General features: G+C 29.9%; 2 protein-coding genes and 1 pseudogene across 2 annotated transcripts; 1 reads left to right on the top strand and 2 right to left on the bottom strand.

Annotated features, from left to right (window-relative positions):
• Positions 1-6: 6 nt before the first annotated feature.
• On the bottom strand, positions 7-1,337 carry LOC122859479 (zip homologous protein 2-like). Its single transcript, XM_044163095.1, is given in 5 exon segments — positions 7-373; positions 447-694; positions 790-971; positions 1,045-1,071; positions 1,074-1,337. Coding segments are annotated over 5 exon segments (792 nt in total). The 5' UTR covers positions 1,159-1,337; the 3' UTR covers positions 7-123.
• A 15,382-nt stretch (positions 1,338-16,719) lies between these two features.
• LOC122859834 lies at positions 16,720-18,020 on the bottom strand (annotated as a pseudogene).
• Positions 18,021-18,588: 568 nt separating this feature from the next.
• Positions 18,589-20,520, top strand: LOC122859833 (disease resistance protein RPV1-like). The gene is made up of 3 exons (XM_044163517.1): positions 18,589-18,898; positions 18,986-19,455; positions 19,543-20,520. The coding sequence occupies exons 1-3, from the start codon at positions 18,745-18,747 to the stop codon at positions 20,518-20,520; spliced, it is 1,602 nt and encodes a 533-aa protein (XP_044019452.1). The 5' UTR covers positions 18,589-18,744.
• The last annotated feature ends 3,464 nt before the right edge of the window (positions 20,521-23,984 follow it).

The following is a 23,984-nucleotide window of genomic DNA, read 5'->3' as shown; positions in this document are numbered from 1 at the left end:
CTCTGTTAATGTTTTTCATGGAATGAAATGTTTAATTAATTCGATTGTTTTTTTTTGTTCAAACTTAGAAAAATTCAAAAACAATTAGCAATTCAAGGTAAAAAAAACCAATTCCAGTATGCATCATTGTTGACGAAAGAAATTGGAAGAACCAAAGGGTTTGAAATTTCTGAATGGTAGAGTAAGATTAGACGATTCTGAAGAAACTACTGAATATCTACCAGCTGATTTGGGTACTCTGGTACTTAGTGGGATTCTAAAACCATCAGGGGTAATGTGTGACTGAGTACAGCTGCTTCCTTGGATTGTTGATGCAGAATTAAAAGATTCTGGAGTCTTGAAATTTTGATTTGAACTCGCACGTGATGAGCATCTGCAATAATTGATTAATGTCTTATGTTTTTGTCGTTTTTGTTAATAGTACTTTAAAGCATCATTATACTCACGGTGTGTCTTCAACTGATCCCCGAAAAGTACTTGGTGGTGAATATGGAAATCCATTGGTGAACTTTTTGTCATAAGGTTGCAATGGTGATCCATAATCTTGAGATATGGTGGTATTACCTGGCTGATAGTTTCTTTGTCTTTGTTTTTCTGACAACTTGGTTTTGTATTTTTCTTTATCTGCATTAATCTGTTTTAAGTGATGCATCAACTGCCAATATGACTTTTTTGATGTTTCATATTTTTTCTCCTACAGAAATTACAGAAATAAACACAAAATCATGAAGTAAATTTTAATTTAATGGAAACAAAAATAAGATGAAAATAATATAATCGTTAACATACTAATTCTTTGTAACGTTCAATAAGACTATGGTACTGTCCTAATTGAAATTTAGTTGATGCTCCAAGTTGATTAACTGTTTCAACAAGAGGGTTGAAGAGTGTTGAAACTGATGCACAAAGTGGCTGATTTAAAACCAAAGATTTAACTGCAGTTAGTTTACATTTAGCACATGAATTACCAGCTTAAAAAAAAATACAAGATTAATTAATTTTGAGGAAGAGTTTTAAGATAAAGTACTTTAAATATCGACAAACCTTTTTTCATACATTTTTGGCAAAAATATGCCCACACTCGGTGATGGAAAATGCATATTTTGAACCTTTCATTGGACTCCAGCACTTATTACAAAAAAACTCAATAACATCCATTTTAAATTATCTTGAACTTTTTTCAATATTTTACTAAATGTTATTTTTGTTGTTGAAAAAAATTTAAAATATCAATAATATTCCAAACCGATTTGAAATATTTTTTCTGTTTTATAAGAATAACAACAACGTCAACATGCAACTAGAACAGTTTCTGATTGAGCGGTATTACAATTTAAACCAGTAAATTACATGTTTTTATTTTTCTCTCACTTTTGTGGGGAAATAATGGCCATTTGTCTCAATTAACTTAATAAATAATATCAATCGCTATGTAAATAGCAGTAAATAGTCAGAGAATGGAAGGCCTTAGTAGATCTCTGAAAATAAGTGTAACACTGGCACTGCAGGTGATTACATCACAAATTACATAGCCTGCATTCTGAGCTGTCAATTTTTTTTTTTTTTTTTTCACATTAACGCGCATGTGCGAAATTTGAAACTCTATGATTGGTCCAATGTGAAATACTCTTTTTAAGTTTTTGATTTTGGAATAGTACTTAGTTGAAATTTATTAATAATTTATATTAAAAGTAATAATATAATTTTTAATATTCAAGGTTTGTGAATTTTGTGATATAATATATTCATTAGTAAAAATAAATAAAAAAACAATAAATTTTATTTTTATGTATTATTTATTCAGTTATTCAAAAACGAAATTTTTTAATGAATAAGAGAACAACAGTAGTGTAGTACAAATATATATTTTTGAAGAAATAAATAATAAACATATGTTCATATGACATTATTCAATATAGGTACTTGTTTTCAGGGTGCAATAACTATCTCAGGATATAACTATTTTAATATTTTGACACCAAAGTTTGATTCGTTACTTTGCTACCTGGCTAAAAACGAATTTTATAATTGACAATATTTTATCAATTTTATTTTGCACTTGCAGTTTGTCCTCATATAAAATGAAATTAAAGAGAAGTTTTTCAGCATACAATCCAACATGAAGTAAACAAAGGCTATTCGTTGAGGAGCAATTATTTTACGAAAAAAAATGTGGACAAACTTGACTAAAAACTAGATTTTTTTTGATTATTTGGTTCAACAAGTTTTAAATTATGCTTCACACTGACAAGCGACTTACAGCTCTATAGATTCAGAGCCTTTTCTCAGTGCTTATAACACAACCACATATACAGGATGAAGCGTAAGTCGCGAACAGTAGGTATACTACGAGATTGTACGTGAAATTTTAAATAGTACATGTTTTACAGTTTGGGTCTACGACGCTTTGGTGCCTGAGTTATTAACGTTTTAAGTTGACCAATGAGAATCGAGCGTCGTGAATTATTATCATTATGGCGTCTGAACCCACGTGTGTGTTTACGCGCCATGGATTAAAATGTTTTTGTTTTTTTAATTAATTCAAAATTCGAACGCCAGATAGAGCTAAATCATAAATTCGCTGGATGAATGCGCAGCTGCATACTCACACACACAGCACTCACACTAATTATGACAAAATGATCATTTTTAATTTAAAATCACATTTATATTTTTGATCACATTATGTGATTTATTTTTTGATCACATTTTAATTGAAAATACTTTTACATTTTTTTTGATCACATTATGTGATTATTCTATCAATGTGATCAATAAATAAATCACATAATGTGATCAAAAATATAAATGTGATTTTAAATTAGAGAAGATCATATTTTTGATCACATTATGATTTTTTTCGGAATATGAGAAAGAAATGAAATTTATACAGTAGATTTTTGAAATACTAATACATTTTATGCGAGGGGCTACTCACGGCCAGATTTAGTGACACCATGACTAGATAATGTAGTCAAAAAGACGATACTACACCTACTACACCTTATAATAACTACAATAACTACACCTTATAATAACTACAATAACTACACCTTGACTACACCAACAAAATATGATGAGTACAATACTACAATGACTACACTTTTAAAGTTTTTATTATTATTATAATAATAATTTCTATTATTGATATATTAATTAATATTATTGATACTATCATTATTGGATAATAATTATTATTATCATTAATATTATTATTATAATATGATGGGATTATTTATGAGGGGTTATAATGATAGAATTTAATTTATTGGAATGTATTTATTTTCTTATTCTATACATTTAATAAACCTTTAATAATACCAAATAATATTTTATATAGAATATCATTTTATATATTTGTATAAATATATGTCAAATAGATACTATAGTGTTCATCAAGAAAATGTATGTATATATTTTTTTTTCTTTCGATTTTATATTTTAATACTTTTCATTAAAAAGATTTGTATTTTTTTTTTTAATTTCATTTAAAAAATATTGTTTTATTTTTTGAACTGTGATCTCATTTTTCTTTTTATTTTTCCTTTATTATTGCACTGAAAAAAAAAAAATCTAAAACCAAGAACAAAACTTCTGTGAAATAGAAGTTTTCTTCTTGCAAATAATTTTTTTGAATCATGAACAATCTGTTCTTGATTTGTGAAGAATATTTCTCATTTTGAGAAAAAAGAAATTTCTTGAATCAAGACGTCTATGTCATAATCCATGTCATATGTACGTTTTTTTTTGATTTATTCAATTATTCAATCCTTTTTTTTCTTGTTCCAAAACAATAGTGTCTTGCAGCAAGAAACTTTTTGTCATAATTCAAGAAGAATACTTCTAAAATCATAACATAAATACTCTTGGATTATGACATTATTGCCTTGAATCAAGAAACTTTTTGTCACAATCCAAGAATCATACTTCTAAAATTATAACAAAATAGTCTTGGATTATAACAATATTGCCTTGAGCCAAGAAACTTTTTGTCATAATCCAAGAAGGATACTTTTAAAATTCAGACAAATGTTTCATGGAACAAGACGTACATGTCATGGATTATGACATAGACGTCTTGATTCAAGAAATTTTTTTTTCTCAAAATAAGAAATATTCTTCACAAATCAAGAACAGATTGTTCATGATTCAAGAAAATTATTGCAAGAAGAAAACTTCTATTTTACAGAAGTTTTTTTTTTCAGTGTGCGAATGACTCCATAATACTACGAAATATGACACTATACTACATAAAACTACAAATAACTACGTGAAATAACTACCCAGGAAAAAATCGCGCAGATCTACTTAGATATAATTAAATCCGAAAGTAGCAAGATCTACTTATATATGCTTATATATAACTAGATCTCATTAGATCTAAGTAGATATAATCAGATCTAAGTAGATATAATTAGATCTAATCGTATCGAAAATGCAGCAAGATCTAATTATATCTTGATATATATACTTATACAGGATGTCTCGTAAGTCGCGCATGCCAGGTATACCACGAGATTGAACGTGAAATTTTAAATAGTACGTGTTTTTAAATTTTGGGTCTACGACTCTTTGTGCCCGAGTTATTAGCGTTTTAAGTTGACCAATGAGAATCGAGCGTCGATAATTATCATCATTATGGCGTCTGAACCCACGTGTCTGTTTACGCGCCATGGATTAAAATGTTTTTGTTTTTTTAATTAATTCAAAATTTGAACGCCAGATAGAGCTAAATCATAAATTCGCTGGATGAATGCGCAGCTGCATACTCACACACACAGCACTCACACTAATTATGACAAAATAATCACTGATAATTTAAATCACATTTATATTTTTGATCACATTATGTGATTTATTTTTTGATCACATTTTAATTTAAAATACTTTTATATTTTTTTTGATCACATTATGTGATTATTCTATCAATGTGATCAATAAATAAATCACATAATGTGATCAAAAATATGATCTTTTCTAATTTAAAATCACATTTATATTTTTACTAGACCTTTACTACACCATGACTACACCAATGAATAGCCCCTCGATTTTATGTGATTTTTTGGTAATTGTTTGGAAGCTCGTTTTTTTTTTATTAATTTTTAAAGTTGACAACTTTTAACATTGGCTCTTATGGAGAATGCGATTTTTGTCAAAAAAAAATCCATTAAAATACCAATATCTCCAATCGACAATATGACATCATGAAAAAAAAACTATCGGGTTATAAAATGAGACAAAATAACGTATAGAAAAAAAATAAAAGAGGTTTGGAGCATAGTTTTTTTACAATTAAGGTGTTACCCGCGCATATCTAGAGACTTCTTTCGGACGGCGTTTAGAAACATAATATTTCGATGAGTGAAAAGAAATAAAAAAGAAGGAGAAAATCTTGTTTCTCACTTCCACTCAAGTAAAATAGAGTGAAACCGGCAGAAGAAGATCATGAGAAACCATTTGCACATGCGCGAATATGGAAGTACACAAAGGCAAATTGTATATCTGTATGAACAGCTTCATCCCCCCACTCACAATTCTCGTACACACAGACATACAATTTGTCTCTGTGTACGTCAATATTCGCGCATGCGCATAACATACCTCGTGAACTTCTTTTGACGGTTTCACTCTAAAAAGGTCTCAAAGCCCTATTGATTTTTACATCAAAAATTTCCTTTGTTTTTCTTTTATAAATCTCTAGTTTTTGGTAAATCTGTAATTGTTTTTCTCAAAATGGCTAACCAGGTAATGGAAAACTAAACTTTGATCTCCGTAAGACCCTATGTTTAACCTCTAAAAAAGTAGTCGACTTTAACAATTAATTAAAAAATAAGTAGTTACAACAAAATTAACAAAAAATTCAAGATTGCGTATTGTTATTTCAAGAATTTACTACAAAAATTTCAGTAATAGTTCATTGTTTTCTACCAGCCCAAACTTTAGAAATATATAGCTTTATATAATTATATATACTTATACACAAATCGTTCACAACTTTGTACACATTTATATATAACTTTATAAAATTATATATAGCTGTATGTAACCTTATAAAGTTGTATATAATTATATATAGAGAGTTTAAAAATTCTTCAAATTTTTATATAATTATATAAAATAGTTATATGTGAATATATGAAGGTATATAAAGATATATATAAATTTCGTTCCTCGGGTCGTATAGAAAGTTTTTGAGCTACAGGAGAAAATATGTGTTCAGTCCCTATACCTACGTGTTAAAGTTGTCAACTTTGACATCAATTATCTAAAAAAAAACAACCCACGAAAATTCCGAAAAAAATCAACAAGATAGATAATTATTCTGGCTTCAATATGAACTCAAAAAATCACAAATCGTATAGTGGGAAATTCTATTTACACTCAACCTTAATAATTGCGCATGGGGCTCGATTTTGCTTCCTCAAACGGTGCAGACAATCTCTCTACCCTTGAAAGATTTATCATATATATAATAAATAAGTAATACTACATAAATTGCTAGCATCCTATTTTCCCAATAAGTGGCGAACGGTAGGAAGGAGATGCTCACGGCAGAACTCGGAATAGCTCAACACATATACAGGTTTCCTCATATACAGGTTAGCAAATTTTTTACAATTTAGGGCTTTTTTTGCAGCTGATAGCGCTAGTAAAATTTTTTTTATATACAAAAGCTTTATAAGCGCCGCCAGTGGAGGAAAAAAGCCCTAAATTGTAATGCCCTCTGAATTGGACTGCTGAAATATAATAAAACTGGAAGCCGAACTCTAGCGTCAAAAGTGTCGCTGAGAAAGAAACGAATTGGGAGTGTTTTTGTTTTTGTCAATACAGTCACGTCAACTCAAATTAAAGCATGTGGCCACTAGCATAGTTTTTAGACCAAGTTCTATGCCATAGCACTTGTGTCACTATATCTCACTAGCAATTTACTAAAAAATGGCCATCGAGGCAAGCACCATTTTCAGCATAGAACTGCTAATTTCACACTAGTTTTTTTTGATACAGCCAACATTAAAACAATACAACAACAATGGTTAGCGTTGTTAATAAATTTGTTTGTTTATATTTACACATGTATAGTACATATATATAATGATTGACTGTCAAAATATCAAATTGTCAACAAATAAGAAAGGTTATATTTTTATTTATCATTGATGTGTTTGTAAGCAAGTTGGTACAGCTGAAACAAATTCAAGAAACGCTTAAAACGCCGCCCTATAGCCGTTATATGTGAACTTTTTCTTTCATAGTACAATGGCATAGAACTTGGTCGAAAAACTATGCTAGTGGCCACAAGCCTTAGGGCTCAAACTCTCGACAAGCAACATTTCGCTTGTAATCATGGCCGACATAATTCTGAGGGATCTGAGCATGCGCAACACGTAAAATTACTAAGAAAATCACGTCATCTAGGAATATATCACTAGTTTTACGAGAATAAGAACGGCCATGTTTACAAGTTCGACACAACCCAACTCGTTGCGCATGCTCAGTGCGTTTTACAAGCGAAATATTGCTTGTCGTGAGTTTGAGCTCTTAGATATAATGTAACTTTTATATCGTGTAGTACCAGTTTGTTTTGACGTTGACTGTACAAGATTTAATATGCGCATGCGTGAGTGAGAGAAGAATACACCCAAATGCTGCTCTCTCTGGTGACACTCCCGAGTCCCGCGCATTGGCTAAAGCGGTGTCTCCAAACTATAGAAATGCTTGCAAGATCTATCATCACTAGATAATTACTTGAATTTTGGTGGAAATCAGCCTTACAAAGTGGTGTCTCCACGCTATAGAAATGCTTGCAAGATCTTTTATCACTAGATAATTACTAGAATTTTGGTGGAAATCAGCCTTTGAAAGCCTTGCAAAACTATCGCAGCCAATAGGACATGTTCCATTTTTTCGTGCAAGATCTTGCTACAAGAACTTTCATGAGATTTCTATAACGTGGAGACACCGCTTAAGACTATCGCAGCCGATGGAAAGGATGATTCGCATTCGCGTCTTTAGCCGCTCAGCACTGACACAGGCACAATTATAACGAACATATGAAATAAACCATGATAAAAAATCAGCCGGATTTTTGGCCTCGGCCAGCACCCGTATTCACAGGGCATTACAATTTAGGGCTTTTTTCCTCCACTGGCGGCGCTTGTGAGCTTTTGTATGTGAAATCTATATAAAAAAAATTTAACAAGCGCCATCACCGGCAAAAAAAAGCCCTAAATTGTAAAAAATTTGCCCTGTGAATTGGACTGCTGTATCGAACGCTCCCCAGCACCCGTATTTACGGGGCAAAAGTGTTCTCATTAGGGCTTTTTTTTCCGCTGATGGCGCTTGACAAAATTTTTTTTATATAGATTTCACTTACAAGAGCTCCACAAGCACCGCCAGTGGAGGAAAAAAGCCCTAATGAGAACATCCTCTGGATACGGGTGCAGCACCCGTAATCACAAGGCATTACAATTTAGGGCTCTTTTCTTCCACTGGCAGCGCTTGTGAAGCTTTTGTATATGAAATCTATATAAAAAAAATTTTACAAGTGCCATCAAGTGCCATCAACGGCAAAAAAAAGCTCTAAAGTGTATAAAATTTGCCTTGTGAATACGGGTGCAGTTTTATTTATAGTTGTGTTCGAATCAGTTCCGTCTCACTTATGGTGCTTCTGTTGTATGGTCAATTAGAGAACTACGGGTAATGGAGGAACCCGGTTGGAGCATTACTTGTAGTTCTCCAATTGACCGTACAATTGAAGCGCCTTAAGTGAGACGGAACTGAGCCGAGAAGACCCATCAAACACAACTAGTGGCATATGCTCGGAGCGTTTGCAGGGAAGCGCTAGAGTTCTGTGGTCATTTGAAGAAAATTAAGTAACTAAAATTTACCAAATGATTCGTCATTTTCAGTCATTATGTTTACTTTGTTAATTTAATACAGTGATGGGTAAATGGTCGATTTTTGAGGTTTCATACACTTACAGTAAGATACTGTAAGATACTGTAAGAAACTGTAAGATACCTCTGACGCCATTTTGAACATTCTTATTGACTGTCGACTCGACAATTAGTTCTTATTGCTCGATATATATTGCTACATGTAATTTATTTGTTATATAAATATATATAATATCAAGGAAAATCAGTTTTAAGGAATTAATGTGGCTTGAAACATAATTTTTTGGCAACATTAATTCCTTAGCTCCATCTTTTCCTTAGCTACTGCTTTTCCTCGGACATTTTCTATTTATATTAAATAAATAATATACATGTCATTTGATTTTTCAAAAATAAAAATGTCCAAAAAATACATGTAAATTTATTTTTAAATAATACAAATGTCCAAGAAAAAGCAGTAGCTAAGAAATTAAGGTTGCCAAAAAATTATGTTTCAAGGAAATAATAAGCTTAAAATATAAATCTTTGGCAACCTTAATTCCTTATTATCTTTCTATTATTAAAGTTTCCTTAGCTACTGCTTTTCTTTGGACCTTTTGATTTTTTTCATAAATAAAATACATGTAAATTTATTTTTTAATGATACAAATGTCCAAGGGAAAGCAGTAGCTAAGAAAAAGATCTAGCTAAGAAATGAATGTTGCCAAAAAATTATGTTTTAAGGAATTAATGTTGCTTTAATTCTAAATAACTAATTTTTAAATAAATAAAAATCCCAAGGTAATAGAAGGCGAAAGATGGAGCTAAGGAATTACAGTTGCCAAAGAAATCTTTTTAAGCAACATTAATTCCTTAGCACATCTTTCTTAGCTACTGCTTTTTGTTTTGGAATTTTTATTTATTTAATAAATGAATTACATGTATTTATCGGATAAAAAAAAATTGTAGCACGAAGGTTCCACTTTTATTCGTAGGAGGCGCTGGGAACGCAATGTAAGATACCTCGATGTATGAAACCGATGATGTAAGATACGGTATCTTACATGGTATCTTACCTACCCAACACTGATTTAATATCTTTTTTCAAGGTACAAGAACAAATTACCAATGATGAATAACGAAACAATCTCGAAACTTGAGAACAACAAGCATACAGTTTTATCGTCATTCCTATATTTTTATGATAGGAAAACTTATGAATCAGAAACTCGCAGTTTAAACATTTTGTTGGGAAATTTATTTTGATAGAGGAATATTCTCACTTAGAATTGTTTGGTAACTCGATTCTAGGGATTGATTATATTTGTTGTCAGTAATATTAGTACATTGAAGCCGGAAGACATGCTGCAAGCCGAGGTATAAAGTAAAAATTTTGAATTACGTATGTGTGAAAACCCACACTAACAGAGAACCTAAAAATGCACGTAATTTTTCAGCTACTGCGCGTATGCATGGTCATGGTCACTGAAATATAATAAAACTAAATATTATATTATAAATTTTATTATATTTCAGTGGTCATGGTATGCATAAAAAATAAAGTCAAAGAACGCTGCCAATGCACGGACGTGTTGCTAGAGATAGCAACATAATAGGTGCTTTCTTTTGTATATTTTTTTTTTTTCCCTGTTTACTTCCGCGCGTGTGCGGTTGAATGCGCAGTCAGCAAAAAGTCAGTTGGCAACAGGTGCTTTCTTTTGTGTATTTATTTTTTTTCACTTTAATGCGCCTATCATCTAAACTAGAGGAGAGAACAGTGGCGTCGAACAAATACATCTTAAAAAATAAGAATTAAAACATGGCTGACCCAGCCCTTCATGTCTTACGCTGTTAGGTGCCGTCTTTTGAATATTTTTTTTTCCGTTTATTTTCGCGCATGTGCACTTGAATGCGCACAACAACTCGTGTACAGTCATACTGCACTACTCCACTGAACTACTCGATATGAAAGCTACAAATTTACCAACGCATTCCTTATTTTTAGTCATGTGTTGACTTTGTTAATTGAATAATTTTTTTTAAGACACAAGAACAAATTACTGATGAATGATGATTGAAGAGAACAAAAGAACTTGGAAAAAGAAATAACAATAAATAAATAGTAAGTTTAGGTTACTAAACTTTCTTCAAATGACCGCACGACTTAAGCGCTTCCTTGCCATTAGGGTCCGTTCAGCAGTCCAATTCACAGGGCATTACAATTTAGGGCTTTTTTCCTCCACTGGCGACGCTTGTAGAGCTTTTGTATGTGAAATCTATATAAAAAAAAATTTTACAAGCGCCATCACCGGCAAAAAAAAGCTCAAAATTGTAAAAAATTTGCCCTGTGAATTGGACTGCAGAAAGTCTCATTTTTTTTCAGATCTTCAAGATGGCAGACGTCAGTGCTTATCTAAATTGCTGGGCCGAATCACCGCCATCTTGGGGATCCGAAAAAATGCAACTTTCTGAACGGACTCCGGCATATTGGGCGTCAATGAACGATATGTCAACATAATATAGAATTCATTTAGAAATGATCATTTGTTGGAATTTTTAATATGGCAGTGATTCAGACTAGCAATTTATATAGGCATTGACGTCCGCCATCTTGAAGATAATTAGTGTCATGTTCCCAGTTGACGTAATTTTCCTAGTAATTTGACGTGTTGCGCATGCTAAGATCACTCAGAAGAATGTCGGCCATGTTTACAAGCAAAACTTAAGGGTGCGAACTCACGACACGCAAAAGTTTGCGTTTTATCATGGCTGCCGTAATTCTAAACATGGCGCCTCCGTGATTTAATCCACCCGCTCGACATTGTCGAGCGGGTAAATTCACACGCGCGTTTAAATCACTAGAACTTACTATATATTACCAAAATATCACTGAAAAATGTAGTTGTGTGTAATGTGTGTGTGTAGTGTATCTAGTGCATATATTTAATACTACTATATTGCGCATCGCCTATGCTTTCCCATAAGTGGAGCGCTGATTCCTCAAACGGTGCAGACAATCTCTCTGTCGCAGTCCTTGGAAGATTTAGGCAATGGCAAGAGTGGGGATTCGGCTTCCATACATGCGCACTGAATTTGTGTGCGTATTATTTCTGTATATTGTTGAGCTATTCCGAGTTCTGCCGAATCCCCACTCTTGTCATTGCCTAAATCTTCCAAAGACTGCGACAGAGAGATTGTCTGCACCGTTTGAGGAACCAGCAAAATCGAGCCCCATGCGCAATATAGTAGTATTAAATATATGATCTAGTGTTCAAAGCTTGAATCACGGAGGCGCCATGTTTAAAATTCCGGCAGCCAAGTTTAGAATTACGGCAGCCATGATAAAACGCAAACTTTTGCGTGTCGTGAGTTCGCACCCTAAGGGTCCATTGAGAAACCTGGCAGACATCGGTGTCCATCCAAATTTTTTACTATTTAGGGCTTTTTTTTGCCGGTGATGGCGCTTGTAAAATTTTTTTTATATAGATTTCACATACAAAAGCTCTGCAAGCGCCACCAGTGGAGGAAAAAAGCCCTAAATTGTAATGCTCTGTGAATTGGACTGCAGAACACGCATTTTCACATACACGACCGAGTTGCAAAGTCGGCAGTCTCACCATAGCGCCCTCATGATTCGGCGACACATACCGTCCCATCGCCAGATACCTTTTTCTATACAAGTTTGGCCTCCTGTTGTCTAGTCTTCATGTTTCGCCCTGTTTCGCCCATAAAAAATTCATGAAAAAAAACCATGTCTACTACAACAAAATATCAAAAACTTTGTATAATGGCAATCTTGAACTTCCGGGCTTCCGAGTGATTTTTGGAATGTACCCCGGAATAGCTCACCACATATTCAGGTTTCCTCATATGTGAGATCAGCTGTGTATAAATAATATGTCTATTTAATTTATTCCTCAATAATAATTATAATAATAGTTTATCAATAGTAATATCTTATGCATCATATATTTAAACACAAAAATAATACGCACACAAATTCATTGCGCATGCGTGGGTGCGTTCCATGGTTATTTTTTCCGTACAGCACCCGTATTCAGAGCAATTCAGGGGTGCTATTCTTGGTCCCGTATTGCGGGAGTTATTGCGGGTCCCGCAATAACGATTCGCCGACAAGAAGAAGCGATGCGATAGAAGGCGCTTGTTGTTGCTTTCATGTAAATTCTACCTTATTTTTGCATTTGCATACGACTATGGCAGCTTCACATGAAAGCAACAACAAGCGCCTTCATATTTTTCTATCGCGACAAACATTTCTTGTCGGCGAATCGTTATTGCGGGACCCGCAATAACTCCCGCAATACGGGACCAAGAATAGCACTCCAGAGGATGTTCTCATTAGGGCGTTTTTTTCCGATGGTGGCGTTTGTAGAGCTTTTCTATGTGAAATCTATATAAAAAAAATTTTGTCAAGCGCCATCAGCGGAAAAAAAAAGCCCTAATAAGAACGATTTTGCCCCGTGAATACGGGTGCAGACTTAAAAATGGCAGAGTTTGAAAATCTTTTGATTATTTGTTGTGGTAGATCTGATTTTTTTTTTTTACAAACAATCTGATAAAACTAGACAAGAGACAATTTATTTGATATATTTAAAATAACTAAATAAAACTTTTGTCGACTCACACCTGAAAAAAATAATAATACCTGCCCAGTTTATAAAAATCTCATAGAAACCACGAAAAAGCGTCAAATACACATTCAATGCTCATAGAATAATAATAATATCTATGAGCATTTGATGTGTATTTGACCCTTTTTTGCGGTTTCTATGAGATTTTTTTAACTGGGTGATATTTTAAATTTTTATAAATCTTTGGCTTTTTCTCTGGCTTTAGTTTGTTTCATTTGTTAACATTTGTTTCTTTGTTTTAAGTTACTTTGATGTTTCTGTAGATCCGATAATTGGTTTTGGCTTGCACGTTATATTGGTAGTACACGTGATTCGTTAAAATCGAAATCGTAGCATCACAAAGCTCACAATGTATGTGTGTATATATAAATATATATATATATATGTCCTAAAAAAAAAAAAATAATAATAAAGCAAAAGAAAATTCAGAGGCGACTTATGCTTTTGACGATACACACGATTAAAAATACAAATTTAGAAAAATGAAAATTTGTTAATGCAAATTGAAATGGACTTAATTTGTAAATGGAAATTTATAAAAATATAAATCAAATTTTGTTTATAAATTATTTTGAATTGAGGAGAGTGATTTGTTGAGAGAAAAGTTCTATTATTTTGATTGAGATCTTTCCATCTTAACTGAGAAGATTTCTGGTTTTGAAACGTGTTATAAACAAGAGTACAACATAACTCAAGTGAATTTATTCACTCAAAGTTTTTTTTAATTCTTTTTTTAATTATTACAATATCATTAAATTTTTATTTTATTTGAATCAAGAAAACGTCTGATTTGTAATTTGATTAATAAGTCGTAATCGATTAATCGAAAAGCGCCGGTGCGACGTCGAAAAGTAACGGTCCTGTGTCGAGATTCGATTCAATGGGTTTTAAGGCAACTGGAGAATGAAAAAACAAATTTTTTTTTTTTTTTTAATAATTTTTTATAATTGCATTATCTGTCTTTGTCTAAAGCATCACATTTAAATATAGCTAAAAATGATTATAATATTATCAATACAAAATAAAATATCATGAGCTTATTGTTTTATTAAATTAATTTATTGCTATTATTTTTTTATTTTAAACACTTTAACTATCAGGTAATCCTAATATACAAAGGACAAACATCATCGGTCTTCCGGACATTTGATTGGTCATTGTTTTTTTCTCACTTACTCTCATACGAATTTCTTTCTGTTTGCCTTTTTCTATTATTTTTTTATTTATTTCGTTAGCAACGAAAAAACAAAAAAAAAAGAGTGAGTAAACAAAATTTTTTTTGATATTTTTTATATTTTTTTTAAAAATTGACAAATTAAGCTAGCACAACTTTCTCAATAATCATCGGATCTCAATGCACTTGGGCTCAAAATTTTGCACGATTTATGTTTTTTATGTGTAAAGAAATAAATTTGAAAGAAAATTTTTTTTAATATTTTTTACATTTTTTTTTAAAATTGACATATTAAGCTAGCACAACTTTTTGAATAATCATCGGATCTCGATGGACTTGGGCTTAAAATTTTGTGCGAATTATGTGTTTTTTATGTGTGAAGGAAAAAATTTGAAAAAAAATTTTTTTTTATTTTTTAACATTTTTTTTTAAAATTCACATATTAAGCTAGCACAACTTTCTCAATAATCATCGGATCTCAATGCACTTGGGCTTAAAATTTTGTGCGAATTATGTGTTTTTTATGTGTGAAGGAATAATTTAAAAACAAAATTTTTTTAAATATTTTTTATATTTTTTTTAAAAATTGACTTATTGAGCTAGCACAACTTTTTTAATAATCATCGGATCTCAATGCAATTGGGCTGAAAATTTTGTGCGAATTACGTGTTTTTTATGTGTGAAGAAATAATTTAAAAACAAAATTTTTAAAAATATTTTTTATATTTTTTTTAAAAATTGACATATTAAGCTAGCACAACTTTTTTAATAATCATGAGATCTTGATGCAATTGGGCTTAAAATTTTGTGCGAATTATGTGTTTTTTATGTGTGAAGAAATAAATTTGAAAGAAAATTTTTTTTTTATTTTTTACATTTTTTTTAAAAATTGTTATATTAAGCTAGCACAACTTTTTTAATAATCATCGGATCTTGATGCGATTGGGCTTAAAACTTTGTGCGAATTATGTGTTTCTATGTGGGGAAATATAAATTTGAAAAAAAAAATTTTTTCTATTTTTTCTATTTTTTTTTTAAATTAAGAATTTAAGATATAAAGGTTGCACAACTTTTTCAGTAAACATTCAATCTTGATGTTATTAGACTAAAAATTACGTGTGAATTATGTGTGATTTATGTGTAAATAAATAAATTTAAAAAATTTTTCGTCAATTTATTCATTCTTTTTTTTTTTTTTTTATGATAATACTTGTGTTTATAAAATCAATGAAAAATGAACCTTTTAGAAGGTATAGATACAGGCGCGCGTAGCGCGCCAATGTGCTCGTACACATAAATAAAGGATGCATAAATAAAAACAATATTTACATAAGAGGGTACTTAATAGCCCTATTACAGCTTGCCCTTCTGTTTTCTATTCTTCATGGAATTCATGGAAACAAACAATAAAATGTATACCATAACAAAAAGATGATAAATTAAAAAAAGTTGGTTAAAAGAAAAAGAGGAAGAAGTGGTTAAAATTCACCGTGCAGACCAGCAAATCTATTTTTTCAATTTTGTCAAGAACAAAGATCTCGTGTTATGAAAAAACTTGCTGGTTCACCAATTGTGATAAACGTACTTGGTCAAGTTATACTAATAAACCAAAATTTAATGAACCACGTGTTGTCATCACAATTCGCACGAATTCACATTATTAGAAAAAAAAATTAAATTTATCAATAAAATTAGAAAAAAGATAAGTTCCAATTTATTATAAATTATAATTTCAAAAAAATTTAACCAAATTTAACTCATGTATTATTTTTTTAAATGGTGATAGTTTTCTTTTTATTCTTAAAGTTTAAAAAAAAATCATAAAATAATTATTAAACATTTAAATTTATATATTTTTACATGAAATCGGAATTATATTGGAATAATTGTTACTCTAAAATTGAGTGTACAATAATTAAAAAAACAATAATACACGAAGTATATTTTATATATAAAAGAATATATTTAATTATTATAGTTATACTTATAACGTGATTATTCGATTTTTTTTTTTTTAACGACAAAATGTTGGTACAATAACTTTTTGACGTTTGCTTGATTCTATACCAGAGAAAAAAATTTTTTAATATCTTCTTCGCGTACGACTTTTTTCTTTTCAGCAAATTTTTGAAGATATTCTTTTAGTTGATTTTTCATTTTATTATATTCTAGATAATTAAATAAATATATTATTTTTAAATATATGAAAATGCAATTAATTATTAATTGTTAAAAATTAATTTACCTTCAATAGCATTGACTTGTTCAACATGTCCAAGTGATGCAAGTGCCTTTATTCCTTTTTTATAGCCATTAAGATCAATTGAAAATTCAATTTTTTCATTTTCATATAACTTTTTACAATCATGATCTCCAATTTAAAATCCAAAAGCATGAACTTTCGCTATTTTTAATAATAATTTTAGACATTTTACAGCAAATTGTATCATTTGAAACATCAATTGATTTATCGGCATTGTCATTTTTCTTTAATTTATTATCATATGTAATTTTAATACTGTTATTTGCTGAATAATTTGTAGCATAACGCCATAAAAATGAATGTTTTTTCATACAACCAGAACATATGAATTCTTCATATAAGATAAGATTTTTTGAAAAATACCACACTGCATCATTTGATCATTTATTATTTCTTCTAGTGAATCTGGATTTAGATCTGGACCCGATCAAGTACAATAAACACCATCAAAATTTTGATTGTATTTATTTTCAATATTCAATGGTGTTTTTGCCTGAACGAAAATAAAATTTATTATCAAAGGTAGCATTATTTAATTGACAATAGCTAAATAAAAAATAAATTACCTTGTCTAAAATGCATTTTTTATTGCCAAATTTTGAATGACCACAGTCACAACGAAATGAACGTTTATGGAGTTCAATTAATTCATGGCCTTCATGACAATGAAAACTACATGTCAAACAAACACCAGCTTGTTTTTTATCATCACCGAAGAAACATGTTTTACATGCGTACAATGCTTGTCTTATACCTATAACCCTGACTATAATCAACATAAAACATAAAATATTATTATCAAATTGAAGAAAAATATTTATCTAAATTAAATAACATTATTTAAATTATATTCAACAATATTTTCTTTGTAAGAAATGGAGTTTGATGATTTGACTTTTTGATATTTTATGACTGACCTTGTCATATGTACAATTTTTATTATCAAAAGCACCAAGAACAGCAATTGTATCATCTTCAAGTTCTCTTTCTTCTCATAATACATCAAGCATTGTCACTGAATTATCTTCTTTAATATTATAATTTTTTTTCATTACTTGATGTTGATTCAGCCATGTTTATAAAATAAATACCTTCTTTTTCACTGAGAACTTATTGAGACAATAAAATTTTAATACACAACGCAATTTAGTATTCCAAAAATAAAAATTAATTAATAAAAAAATTGATTCATAAAAAAATATAGATTAATTTAATAATTTAAACATCGTACAAAATTTTATCATTAAGTTGTCGCTTTAATGATTTACACAACATATGGTGAATATGACTTCCACTTTGATCCATTTTAAAAAATAAATTATTGTTTACATATTACTAAATTATTAAAGGTTCTGGTTCGGTCTTCTATCTCTTCTCTCCAAACCGAACGACAATTCTGATCTTTCTCTAAACCGAACGACAATTCTCGAACTTACGAAGATCAGAGCCACAAATTTTTCTAAAAGAAGAGATAGAAGAGAGAAGAGAAGGATAGAGCTAGGAGACCCGAACCAACCGATAATTTCGGAACGTCGAACTTCCCCTTGCTTCCCCGCTCGTGTACGTTTGCGGCTCTCTCGCTGGTAGAAAAAAAAAAAAACGTAAACACGTAAACAACCTTTGGCGCCAACGGTTTTTACTAAACACTCACCGATCGTCCTGTAGACATTTTTTCACACTGATCAGCGAGAGGTATTTTCAATGTGAAATTGATTACACAATTATCAAGCAATAAATTAAGTACAATTAAAAAACAGTTAAATAAACAGTGACATAATGTCAAAAAATAAAAAAATTAAATTATTTAAGACTAATGATGGAAATGTTAGCGAGGGCATTGTTGCAAAAGAACAACCTATTAGTGATTTTTGTCTTGCAAATATATTCAGCCATTTTCCAACATTTGAACAAGCTGATCGTGTAAATCAAGGTATGCTATTTTAATTGATTAATTCAATACAATAAATTTATTAGAAATTAACCTATATTTTTTTTTTTCACAATAATATTTTTTTAGTATGCGAAAAATGGAAAACAGCACGAGAAACGACTTGGTCTGTTATTGATAAATTAGAACTTGATATTGAAGTTTTACGATATCAAAATGATGAACAAAAAATAGAAGTGTTATCTCTTTGTGGCCAGTATTTAAAACATTTGATTTATAAAAATCTATCATTGGATGACAAAATGGTTCCAACAAAGATTATTAATGAATGTCGTAATTTAACAATATTTGAGTGTCATTTGGTCATTGATGATGATGGTGATATATTTTTCAACAATTTATGCATGAGTATGTCAAGACTGAAAGTTTTAAAAATATATGAAAAATACAATCTACGCCAAGTACATAAAAAATGCATGACCTCTTCGAATAGTTATGTTTCCAGTGTTGCGATGTCTGTTCTGACAAGTGTACCAATGACAATTGAAAAAATTTGCATTATAAATCTCAATAACTATCCAATTGAACTGAATCAATTGGTAAGTTTATTATTTTCTATTTTTTATTTCTTAAAATTTAATGCTATTTGAGTTAATTTAATGAACGTTTTTATATTTTAATTACAGCCACTTGAAAAATTTAATTCTCTACAATGTTTAACACTCAACAACTATGAGATTAAAAGTAATATTACAAAAAAAATTGCAAATACAAAAACAATTATGTACTTGGATTTACAAGAGTGCTCTGTTGAAAAACCAAAATTGATAAATGGTTTGTACAACCTTGAGTATCTTAATATTTGTAAGATGTACTATTTGAACCAAGAAATATCGGCAAATATTAGATGTAGACTGGAAAAATTAAAGCATTTAGAAATAGAAGCAGTATCATCCACAGAAGACAATTCAGGACTACCAATTTCATTTGCAGAAGTTGGTAAATGTGGAAGTTTAAAGAATTTGAACATTCATTATGCTGATAGCATCATTATTGATAGTATAATGTCAGGATGTAAAAAACTTAAATATTTATTTATACAGCAGTATTTTCATAAATCCATGACTTTGATACAGTTTGAAGATCTTGAATCATTGGCAATTAGATGGGCTCATGATATTGATGTTGATTTGATTCGTAATATTGCTAGAGATTGTCAAAAATTGAAATACTTGTGCTTGAGCACTTGTCCATCTAGAGATATATTGCAAGAAATACCGAATAAATTTGCAAATCTATCAAAGTTGGACTTACGTGACAATGAACATGTTGATGACAAATTATTAACTCAAATATCATCATCGTTAAAAGCTTTGAAAATGTTATCTTGTCAGAACTGTCTTAAAGTAACAAATGATGGTGTTGAAACAATACTGAAAAAATGTTTAATACTTGAAAGATTCAATGTTGATGGATGTCCACATATCGGAAGTGATATTCGACCAATTGTTATCGGTGAAGCAAAACAGCGTACAAATAACATAATTTTATATTTTCAATTAAATGATGAGTATGTATTTGATGAAAATGAGTCACGTAATCGTTCTCCATGGCTCAGATTTATATCACCAAAAAAAGATTGTGGAAAAAACATGGACATTTAATTGAATTTGAAAAATTCATTTTACATGTTGATCAATAGATTTAATGTTTTTTTACTCTTAATGTTTGAGCTTATGTTGACTACTTGATTAATCAAAACAATTATCTTTATGAAAATATATTTATGAAAATTATTTAAGATTATTATTATGAAAGAGTAAGAAATATTTCTCTTTATTAATAAAAGACAGAATAAAAATTCAAAAAACAAAATAAAACATAATGCAGAGTTGATACTTTTAATAAATATAAAAGAATATATTTTTTTAAATTTATATTTACAGTTAAATGAATGTAAGCATACTGTTTTCATAATACTTAATTTTTTTTTTCAACCAACATACTGATAATAATAATAAGTACACGCAATCATTAACTGTATTGCTATAATAATTTTAATTTTGTTTTTATATCTTAATCATCTATTTATTATTCATTTCAGGAACATTAAATAAATATCATTTGAACAAATAATCATCATATATTATCTTTTTTTTTTGTTTTCTAAACTTTTTAGAGTTCTACGAGTAAATTATTAACGTATCAAAACTAAACCAGTGAAAACTTTTAAAATAATAGTAAAAAAAAAAAGTTAAAAAATGAACCCTGAGCTATATATTCAAAAAAAAAAAACATCTTTTATCTACAGTATATTTTTATTACTCAATATATTTCATATAATATATGTATATAAAGTTTTTTCTTTTTAAATCTTTGCTGTAGATTTTTAATTTTGTTAAAAAAATGATGCATAAATTTTTTACATATTTCAAAAGCAATGCCAGCAAAATAAAGTTCAGTATTTGCTCTTCTAAATCAATTTTTCTACGATTTTGTTAAAAATAAAAAAGTTAAATTAAAACTTCTATTAAAGCTGTGTAAAATTATGAATCAAAAGAAAAAATTTATACATACACTATCATGAACTTCAAATATAGCAGCGGAGATGATGTATCTTTTGGATCAATTCTAAGTATTTTTGCAATCTGAAAAATCAACAGCTTCACTAAATTTGGATGTTATACGTTGAAGTCATTCTCCCTCGATAGTGATTTTTTGAAGACAATAATATTGTAAATAAGCTATAAAAGTATTAATATTTAATATTAAAAAATTTAATTTAGTTTAACTATTTTTAATAATTTATTTTTCTGAGTTTGTAAGAAAGTTTGTGGGCTTCAACAATTCCAGATGCACAAGGTGAATGAAGTGAATGAGCTTTTGTGATCATTCTACATGTTAGCAACATTTATAATTTCTTTCAAATTTCATATATAATTTTTTTTTTTTGTTTTCTAAACTTTGTAGCATTCTACGAAAAATTTATTAACGTATCAAAATTAAACCAGTGAAAAAACTCAAAAAAATAATCGCAAACAAAAAATAAAAAAATCTGCGCTCTGGTATGTATTCAAAAAAAAAAAAAAAACATCTTTTATCAACAATATATGCTGTTTAAAATATTTTATTGAATATATTTAAGTATGGGTATGTATATTTTTTTTTAACAATAGTTTTTTCTTTTCAAAACTTTGCTGTATATTTTTAATTTTGTTTGAAAAATTATGTACACTTTTTGGTCAAAACAATCGAAAAATGAATAACTCGATTGCGACAGGAATTGACATGCTATCAATATTATCGATAATTGTTGCTGTTGTTTCATTTTAAAATATTAATAAGAAATGACTTAAAATGATATTTCAGGAACTTGATACCTTTGTTAATAGAAGATTGTCGGAAACTCTGTTCTTATAACCGATTGGGTTCTTAGCGATGAGACAAAAAGAAACTCTCAAATAGTTTTTTTTTTCTATCTCGACTATTTAAAACTGACATAATATCCTCTAGATAAACAGATGAAAAGGTTTATTAAATATGAGAATTTCGAACGATTTCTATAGTTAAAGGATAAGTTCATAAAAAAAATTAGAAAACATAACAATTGTAACTGAATTACCACCATCAATTTCACGATTTGCCTGTAAAAAAATTTTATCACTTTTAGTGACTGGGATTTCTAATGAAAGTTTTAAGACTATTTGGAGTTCTTTTGCATTTAGACATTTTGTTCTATTTGAAATACAAATTTATAAATTATATTAAAATATAATTAGTATGATAAATTTTAAAGATTGGGAAAAAATATTTTTTGATAAATTTTCTAAATACTTCAAAAGCAATGTCAACTCAATTGAGTTCAAAATTTTCATTTGCAATTTCAATATCAGTAAATATATACAGGGCAATACAATTTAAGGCTTTTTTCCTCCACTGGCGGCGCTTGTAGAGCTTTTGTATGTGAAATCTAAATAAAAAAAAATGTTACAAGCGCCTCCATCGGCAAAAAAAAGCCCTAAATTGTAAAAAATTTGCCCTGTGAATTGATCAGCACCGAGCTCAGATGTTATTATCCGATGGTGGCGCTTGTGAAGCTTTTCTATGTAAAATCTATATAAAAAGTTCACAAGCGCCGCCATCGGAAAAAAAAAGCCCTAATGAGAACATCCTCTGAATACGGGTGCAGTGAATTGGACTGCAGGCATGTCCATGCGCATACTTTTATTTTGAGCCAATAGCGTCGCTAGACTAAGCACTGCAATATTGGCCAATTTAGCGCAATTAATTTGAATGATAGATGAAAATATATCAACGAATGATCTCAATGTTATTGTTAAAATCATATATTTTTATTGAAATTTCAATTCTTGAGGTCTCAAACTCACGACAAGCTAACATTCGCTTGTAAAACGCACTTAGCATGCGCAAGAAGTTGGGTTGTTCGAATTTGTAAACATGGCCGTCTAAGGGTACGTTCTAAAAATCACTCGGAAGCCCGGAAATTCAAGATTGTGATTATAGAAAATTTTTGATATTTTGTTGTGGTAGACATGATTTTTTTTCCATGAATTTTAATAGGTGCAAGTCAGAAAAATATTATTGTTTAATTATTATTAATAATTATAAAAATACTTTTCACAACTGTAATAAATAACAAAAGCAAGTGGCATGTATGCAATATGGTTAATTTTGTTGTTTGTAATCAACAGTAACTTCCAGTAACTTTTAAGTTTATTCTATTCCTAAATATTTCTGTCTACTGCGCCGTTTCCGGGCTTCCGAGTGATTTTTGGAACGTACCCCAAGTTCCCATAAAACGAGTGATATTTCCTCATTCGACGTGATTTTCCGAGTAAATTCACGTATTGCGCATGGTCAGATCACTGAGAATTACCTTGGCCATGTTTACAAGCGTAAGTTAGCCAATACCAATTTCTTTTCTCTTGTGGCGACACTTGTTCGTAGTGTCAGCAATGCTACGATATGATTCCAAATATTTGAATGGGTTTTTCTCATAGCGAGTTTTCGATTTATCAAGTTGTCTTTCTGTTGGCTCAAGCCAAGGTCCTCGGCCAGCTATCACACGCCTTTCAATAGGTGCTTCTTTTTGTGTATTTATTTTTTT

This window comes from Aphidius gifuensis, linkage group LG6, assembly GCF_014905175.1.
Source record: "Aphidius gifuensis isolate YNYX2018 linkage group LG6, ASM1490517v1, whole genome shotgun sequence".
In the NCBI taxonomy this organism is placed as follows: Eukaryota; Metazoa; Arthropoda; class Insecta; order Hymenoptera; family Braconidae; genus Aphidius; species Aphidius gifuensis.
Note: the sequence above shows the minus strand (reverse complement) of the source record. Positions and strands in the feature narration are given on the sequence as shown.

Bases quoted from the DNA above. Each gene is read 5' to 3' on its own strand.
- LOC122859833 (XM_044163517.1), top strand. From the start codon at position 18,745: ATGTCAAAAAATAAAAAAATTAAATTATTTAAGACTAATGATGGAAAT. The intron at 18,899-18,985 runs GTATGCTATTTT...ATATTTTTTTAG, and splicing joins AGCTGATCGTGTAAATCAAG to TATGCGAAAAATGGAAAACA. The intron at 19,456-19,542 runs GTAAGTTTATTA...TTTTAATTACAG, and splicing joins CAATTGAACTGAATCAATTG to CCACTTGAAAAATTTAATTC.